General features: G+C 46.3%; 1 protein-coding gene across 1 annotated transcript in view; it reads left to right on the forward strand.

Annotated features, from left to right (window-relative positions):
- Positions 1-5124: 5124 nt before the first annotated feature.
- Positions 5125-8983, forward strand: part of LOC144140817 (uncharacterized) — a 16380-nt gene continuing 12521 nt past the window's right edge. Inside the window, exon 1 of the mRNA XM_077672330.1 lies at positions 5125-5165. Coding sequence (XP_077528456.1) covers positions 5125-5165 — 41 coding nt within the window. The remainder of the gene's footprint in view (positions 5166-8983) is intronic.

Below are 8983 nucleotides of genomic sequence, written 5' to 3' on the forward strand. Positions count from 1 at the left end.
GCGACATCCAAACTACACCACACATTCATAGGACACCTACACGTTGAAGAAGCTACCCAACTGCTCACGGCGCACATCCTCGACGCCGCCGAAAAGTCCATTCCCCACGCCTCTGGTGCCCCGCGCAACCAGCGGAGGCCGTGTTGGAATGAGGACTGTAGGCGGGCGCGAGAGGCCCAGCACAAGGCGTGGGGTGTCCTTCGTCGGTTTCCCACGTCGGGTAACCTCATTTTGTTCAAACGGGCCAAGGCGTTAGGAAAACGTGTGCGTCGTGAGGCAAAACGAGAGAGTTGGCGTTCCTTCATAACATCCATAAACTCCTACACAGACACACGGAAAGTATGAACGAGAATACGCAAACTCAAAGGACATCAAACACACAGCCTGCCTCTGGTCAGCACAACAGGGGACACACTCGAAGACCAGGCTGACACACTCGCACAACACTTCCAACACGTGTCCAGTTCAGCGCACTACACGAACACTTTCCTGAAACATAAAGCCTCTTGTAAAAAGAAGTCCTTACACGACAACAACAAATCACAGACTTCTTACAACTCCCTGCTTTCACTACATGAGCTGAGGGCTGCTGTGAGCATGTGTAAACCGTCAGCTCAAGGCCCAGACAACATCACATATACAATGATACAACATCTACACGCAGACACACTTGAAGCACTTCTACATCTATACTATAAAATATGGCTTTCGGGGCACATTCCACACTCTTGGAGGGAGGCCATTGTAGTGGCTTTCTTGAAGGAGGGAAAGGACCCGTCGTCCCCCTCAAGTTACCGTCCAATAGCCGTGACGAGCGGCCTGTGCAAGCTCTTCGAGAAGATGATAAATCGCAGGCTCGTGTACTTCCTCGAGTACAACGGTCTTCTCGAGAGCTGTCAGGCAGGCTTAAGGGTGGGGCGATCCACGAATGATCAACTGGTTGCACTTGACTCATACATCAAGGATGCCTTCGTACATAAGCAGTACTGTTTAACTGTCTTTTTCGACCTCGAGAAGGCCTACGACACCGCTTGGCGTTATAGGATCCTTAGTGACCTCAGGTCATTCGGCGTTTCGGGTAATATGTTTAACACGCTTGCTAGTTATCTGTCGGAGAGAACCTTTCGCGTCAGAGTTGGTTCTGCACTGTCAGAGGTTCATGTGCAAGAAAATGGCGTGCCGCAAGGCGGAGTTCTAAGCTGCACTCTGTTCATAGTAAAAATGAATTCCCTTGGGAAGGCACTGCCGTCTACGATTTCTTACTCCATGTATGTAGATGACGTGCAGATATCTTTTAAATCATGTAATATGTCCATCTGCGAACGTCAAGTCCAGCTCCGCGTCAAGAAGCTTGCCGGCTGGGCAGATAAGAATGGTTTTAAATTGAATCCTGCAAAAAGCTCCTGCGTTGTGTTCTCCAGGAAGCGTGGGGTCCATCCGGACCCAGACATTACTCTTAATGGTGTGTCGCTTCCTGTGAATAGGGAGCACAAGTTCTTAAGTGTGGTGTTTGATCACAAACTCACATTCATTCCCCACATCAAGGAACTTAAAAATAAATGTCTCAAAACAATGAATATACTTAAGGTTCTCTCCCACCAATCCTATGGTTCCGACAAAGAACTCTTGCTTCGCTTGTATACTGCTTTGGTTGGGTCTCGTTTGGACTATGGCAGTGTGGTGTATGGGTCGGCGACTAAGACAGCCTTGCGAATTCTTGACCCAGTTCTACACCTGGGCCTTCGTCTTTCGTCGGGTGCTTTCCGCACTAGCCCTGCTGAGAGTCTTTATGTTGAGTGTAATAAGTGGAGCCTTGAGAACCAACGAACATACATGGACTTGAATTATGCTTTTAAAATTTCATCGCTGAATAATCATCCTTTTTATCCTGTCTTTAACGACACATCCACATCTCTGCTCTTTGTAAATCGCCCAACCGTTCCTCTGCCCTTTCACTTAGAGTGAAAGAGCGAGCCTCGGATCTCAGTGCTTCGTTTTTAGATGTGTACAGGTCATCCTTTTCAAACAGTTTACCGCCTTGGCAAGTTCGTCCTGTGTCGTGCGACCTTTCTGTTATGAAACTTGACAAAAATCGGGTACCGCGAGCTGCAATACTGCAGCACTTTCTGTCTCTGCAGTTTAAATACCCACTTGCCGAATTTTACAGTGACGCGTATAAAACCTCCACCATGGTCTCCTGCGCTGCTCATGGTCCGTATTTCAGTGCAGCCAGAACCATGAGCGTCCACACAACAACTTTTTCAGCAGAAGCATATGGAATTTTACTGAGTGTACGACACATACTTGAAAATCATATTCCAAAGTCTATCATCTACACAGATTCCTTGAGTGTTTTTCGCGCACTGTCATCGCATACACCATCCAAAAACCACACAGTTAATTTTGTATTTAACACTATCATGTCTGTGTATGCACAGAAGCATCAGCTGCTCCTCTGCTGGGTCCCAGGACACGTTGGGATCGATGGGAACGTGTTGGCAGACGAGAGGGCCGCTGATGCTGCACTCAGGAACACTGTAGACATAACAACCGTACCATATACAGACCTCAAGCCACACATAAGACAACACTTGCGTAGAACATGGCAAACACACTGGAGTGAACAGACAGACAACAAGTTACACGCTATAAAACCACGCTTGGGACCGTACACCACTGACACACGCAACAGACACACGGAAGTCGCCTTGGGTAGGCTGCGGATAGGGCACACCCATGCGACGCACTCGTATCTGCTGACGGGATCTTCTAGACCCCAGTGCAGCAGGTGCGGAGAGGCCATATCCGTAGTGCACATACTAATCACATGCAAGGCACTTCACACCACACGACGCAAACACTTTCCAGAAATCTACAGACAACAAATACCACTCCACCCATCGCACTTCTTAGGCAATGAACAAATGTTTACTATCAAACGTGTTTTTAATTATCTATCAGAAGTTAAATTTCTGAATCTCATATCGTATCATGCATAATCACAACCTGGCCCTCTACACCAGCCATCCCCATTGTCTTTATTTGTTTTTACTTCTGGTGCTATTCACTTCTAGTATTGACCTTAATCTGTGGTAGCTAACCTTTTTTTTTTAACGCTCTTTGCCCCAGTTGGCCTTGCGCCATTAAAATGCAACCATCATCATCATTAAAAAAGATTAGCGCCCGGGCTTCGCGCTCGTCGCTCGAGCGCCGAGTCCTAACAGTCCCAACAGATGGCGCGCCCGCAGTGCGAACGCCGCAGAATTGAACTCCGCCAACTTCTAAAGCGAGGACCGATACAGCGAGAGGGAACAATGCAAGAGATGGGCGGATGAGACTGGAGAGGCTGTTACGTGGCAGGAGAGGGAGAAGACTGGTCCTTCGACATTTGCAGTGACGCCAGCAGATGCGCAACCAATTGTTTCTGTACAAAACACTTGTACACCGATCCATCCCTAAATCAGAGGGGACTGGTACTGCCAGCGTCACACGCCAGTGCATAAAAGGCGTGACCAAAAAAGTGCCGGCCAATTTATTCTGTTGAGGTGGTTGAGAAGCGATGCCTTATCCACCACCTACCAACGAGTGACTACGGCCCGCATCCGTTATGCACGCGTTACACTGTACCTGTAACACGTTCTTTATTTCGATTCAGCACGACGTTCAGAACGGCCTTATGATCAGTGTGATACACAGTCAGACTTTGCGTTACCACCGAAAGTTTCAGCCTAGCGTTACCGAGTTTTCGTTACTGTGTACCATGTTTGCGGAAATCGACTGCGCATGCGCGAGAGTTACCGCGAACGATAACTTACCGGCACAGGCTTCACCGTCGCCAGCGAGCTTCCTGAGCAGACGAAGTGTACCTTCCAGTATTGATAAAAGCAAATGCAGTGCGCTCGGCGCTTGATGGTTGGTACAGCCTATAAAAGTATTCTTAGTCGATGTTGTTAATGAAGGTTTCTTGTCAAATGATGCTCTAGAGCAGGACAAACGACTATGTTTCTTTGATGGACAAGCAAAATGGCCGCCCCTACTAGGGCTAAGCCTCGCCCACTTGGAAGAGTTCATACAAGTTTCTGAGCTTGCAAAGTGCTTTTAGGCTTCCAAAATTGTGCTACGCTAGGTATCGTAGGTTATCGAGTAATTGCTACAACATATTTTGCTCCTTTCTTGACGACATATTTAGCGCGGGCGGAAATTCTACTTCACCTTGATTTCAGTTCTACTCAAAAAGTGGCGCCACCAACATGTTTTCTTTTTAAAGCTTTGCAGGTGATGGCTACATTATTCTCAAGACAATTACCGTGGTATCTCGTCGATACAATTCGGCATAATACATTTTTCGGCCTAATGCGTTTTTTCTTTTTATTCCAAGCCGACGTACCTTAGAAACAGTGCATTTTCGTGCGCTTAGTACGATCACATTTTTGCCAACAATTGGATAATAGGATCGCGAAAGCGGATACTGTCGTTCACTCTTCGATATCTAAAGTTTATTCTTCAATATAGCAGCTCAAACAGCATCCCAATGAGCTAGGATCTGCCCGTTGCAGAGCCGCTGAGGCCGAGGAAGCGCCGGCTTTGCTCCGGAAGCATCGCTGCCAGGTGTGGCCGCTCCGTCCAATGATGATGATACTTCCGGCGATGCCCCGCGCCATCTAGCGAAACATATCGTAATCAACGAAGGTGTGCAACGTGAAAAATGTTCTCGGCAGGATTCTGGACTTTCCTTCTCGACTTCTTGCCATTCTCCGTGCTTCCCACGCTGTTCTTCGCTCTCTTTCCGCCTTCTTGCTGTGTTCGATGGTGCTGCTGTGGTTCTGAGGCTATTTTCTTGTTGTGTTCTGGCTGCCTTGTTGCTCTGCGCGATCATGCTGCCAGCCTTGTGACAACGTCGAGGAAACACAAGGCGCTCCATTTAAAAGCAATTGTAAGCAAAGTCGAAGACAACCCGAAGAGTAAGCGGGTGAACTTGGCAGGCGAGGTCGGATTGCCAGTGTCACCCCTAACACTATTCTCGGTGAGACAGAGTAACTTTGAAAGTAGCTGTAGATTTTCGGCCCCGGTGTAAAACCAAACGCGACATACGAAGTATCAGCTAATGGAAGACGTCCTGCTTACATGGTTCAGGAAGCCAGGGCGACAGCAGTGAACGTCGACGGGTCAGTCCTACGCGAAAAGGCTAACTTCGCGCTCTTGGAAATTAAACACTTCAAAGCGTCCAGTAGCTGCATTCACCAATTAAATCAACGAAATGGGTTATCGTACAACACAGGGCCCGGCGAAGCAAAAAATACCGGCGGCTTTCTTTTTTACGTTTCAGATTAATTTATTCTAGACATTCAAAAAAGAACGTGCAGCACATATTCAACGGCAACGCGAACATGCGTATTTTATTCCGTATTTTAACCTCTTTGGATAATACGATTTTCCTATAATACGTTTTATTTTCCAACTACCGTTGCACACGTGTCAACGAGATTTCTCTGCAATGTTATTGTGAACGCTTCATAAGAAAAGTCAAGCATTCAAGCAACTCTGAACGAGAGCAAATGGATATGAGCAACAAAATTATCCCTAATCTCCTTTGAGACTATTTCATTAGACGTCGCTACCTTTACAACTGCGGCCGGAATACGCACAGCGCAAACGGTGTGCATAAAGGTGTCCTACCGTTTTCAGTGGTAAACAAAAACTGCGGGTTCGGTCGCACAGTAAATGGAACGAGCGCGCAAACGATATGCTAAAACTCTCTTACATTCTTTGTAGTTGTTCGTTCAGCCCACTTTCTGCGGACGGTAGCCAGTTGCTTGGTATCGGCGTTGCACAAGATTCCAAACTCTTCGAGAACAAAACGGACAAAGCATTGGCGCGCACACGGCCGCTCCACCTGCCGTTCACAGTACGCACAGCGGCGGGAGAGGTCGCGTGACGCTATCATATGGCAGTCAGTGAGAACGCAGGGGGTAAACCCGCAGCTGTGCTCGGTGACTACACCGTGTGTCGTCTCCGTGTGCTCGTAGCTCAATTGGTGAGACAACGGGCTTTTGCTCCATTTATCTATTCGGCCAGGTTCGATTCCTGTACCGGAAAGCTCCACTGCAGTGTGCACAATAATCGGGCTATCAACTAAGGCTTTTTCAGGTGTCAATTGGAGAAAAGTGTTCACGTAATGCTTCCGCTGTGTCTTCATGTAATCATATGCCACCACATCACCGCCACGGGCGCAGAAACAGTTCCCATTTGAACAACAAGCGGGGTTGTATGAATTTTTGTACTCTTCATTTTGTGCAATAAGATTTGAATACGGCGCACTCCGCAGCCAACGACCAGCGATGCCAGTCACATTGCGATCGACCCAGAAAAAGATAACGCCGCACATTTCGCGTTGTCCTTTCCAGTACTTCTCGCCTCATTCTCGCCGCCGAGATCACAGCGGCGCTGGCCGATAAACGAAACAGCCTCAGCATCCGCTTGTGCGCTGGAAAAAAGTCGACAATGAAACGGCCTTAATTAAAACACCTCGAATGGGTCTTCGTGATAGCGCCCTTCAATGCTTGAAAGCGGAATTTTTATATCAACCAGACTTACGTATGTTCATGAAACAAACACTGGCAACCCTGGCAGTAAGCCATGTGGTAATATACTTTTACTGCACTAGACATGAAATGAGATATTAATTAACTTGTCCCCAGCTAACACAATCAGAGAGTGTAATTTTCCCTTTCCTTTGTGGGACTTTTGAATCACGCAAAGCAGACGACATTATTCGTATACGTAGGTACAGTAGTGTAACGTTTAGACACGACATGGTGCCTTCTTTTAGTCTGCAGAAAGTTCCATGCCAAATTGAAATTATTTTCGCCAATTTATATAAAAGCTCCTTGATATTACCCAACTACATAAAATACTGGCTTTTATATGAGCTAGAAGACATGGGCTCCACAAAAATCCGTTCTCTGTCCCTTTAAGCGAAGGTTAATTCGGTTCCATTTAATGGTCCCGTATTTTTATCTTATTAATTGTGCGGATTCTATGCTGTAATGCATACAACGGCTTGATTTGATTTATTGATTCCTCAAAGGTCCCATTGGGACATTACATGAGGGGTGGGCATGACACGGCACTTGAAAAAAAGGGTAACAACATTGTAAGGGCAACAGACGATGTACAGTAACTATAGCGGCACTTCTATATAAGGGGTGGGTATGATACAGTACTAGAAAGGGGGGTTACAACAACGTACCGACAGCAACAGAAGGGGTACACTAATTATGGCGGCACTTCTTCAATGGCGTGCTTGAAACGAGATTGGTCAATGATTGTAGCAACTGCAGCAGGTAGGTCATTCCAGTCTCGGGATGTGCGTATGAAAAATGATTGTTGAAATGTATTAGTATGGGCACGTTCCGGATAGACTGCATTGGTGTGACTAGTACGGGAAATACGGTGGGCTAGTTGGATGTACTGATTTCTAAGTTGTTGCGAGTGGAAGAATTTGTGGTAAAGACACAGTCGAGCTATTTTGCGGCGAGATTGAAGTGTAGGAAGGTTAAGTTCTGCTTTAAACGCTGAAACGCTTGAATAGCGGGAGTAATCAGAGAAAATAAATCGAGCGGCTCGATTTTGGACAGATTCGAGGGTGTTGATCAAATAAGCTTGGTAAGGATCGAAGATAGCGTTTGCATATTCTAATTTAGGCCGCACGAAAGTTACGTATGCAAGTAATTTTATTGAGGGAGGGGTTAGGCCAAGATTGCGGCGCAGGTAGCCAAGAGCACGGTTAGCCGAGTTCGTTATGTGGTTAATGTGACAGGACCAGTTTAAGTCGTGGGATATATGGACACCTAAGTATTTAACCGAGTCAGCAGAACCAATAGCAATGTTGTTAATAGTATACTTAGGTTGCACAAAATTGCGGCGGCGGTGGAAAGAAACGTGCACAGTTTTTTGGATATTTAAAGACATCAGCCAGTTATTGCACCAATCCTGCACGCGAAATAGGTCTTCTTGTAATGCGGATATGTCACAGCTACTACTTATAGGGCGATAAATGACGCAGTCGTCAGCGAAAAGACGGACTTTCGATGTAAGATTTATGGGGAGATCATTTATATATATGAGAAAAAGAAGTGGCCCCAGGACGGTTCCTTGGGGAACACCGGAGAGCACGTGCGTGAGTGATGATGTATGCGAACTGGCGTGGACAAATTGCTGGCGGTCACTTAGAAATGCGTTTATCCAATTCAAAACTAATGCGTCCAAATTAAGCCGCGACAATTTTAGGAGTAGGCGATTATGTGGGACTTTATCAAATGCTTTTTCAAAATCAATAAAGATTGCATCAGTTGGAATATTGCGGTCTAGGCATGAATGTACGTCATGAAGAAACATGGCAAGTTGAGTGTCGCAAGAATGATCTTTACGGAAACCATGCTGATTAGGATTGAAGAAATTGACGGAATTCAAAAATTTGGCAATGTGCGAATACAATATATGCTCCATGATTTTAGAACAGACACTGGTAATTGAAATCGTACGGTAATTATTAGGGCTCAAACGATTTCCCTTTTTAAATACTGGGATGACCTTACCGATGCGCCAGTCATAGGGAACCGATCCTGTGTTCAGAGACTGTTGAAAAATGAGTGAGAGAAACAAGCTGCTCCCGTGTTTGGTGTTTTTTAGCACTTTAGCATTTATACCATCAATACCAACAGATGATGAATTTTTCAGCGAGTCAATTACTTTGACTATGCCTTGTGGTTCAAACATAACACTCCGCATGGGGGGTGATCATAAGAAGGGACAGTGGGAAGGTCATTCAATGGTTCACGCGTATTGGTTCAATGGTATGCCGCGCTTCCTATCCGGCGTTAGAAATCCTGAACCATTTCTACGTGAAATGTAAACACCATGTGGTCGGCTGCCAGCGCTGTGGACAAATTACTGCCCAAAAAGACTTCGTCAGCCACATGAG

Source organism: Haemaphysalis longicornis, unplaced genomic scaffold (assembly GCF_048455015.1).
Source record: "Haemaphysalis longicornis isolate Haplotype H1 unplaced genomic scaffold, Haemaphysalis longicornis Haplotype H1 scaffold_50, whole genome shotgun sequence".
NCBI lineage: Eukaryota > Metazoa > Arthropoda > Arachnida > Ixodida > Ixodidae > Haemaphysalis > Haemaphysalis longicornis.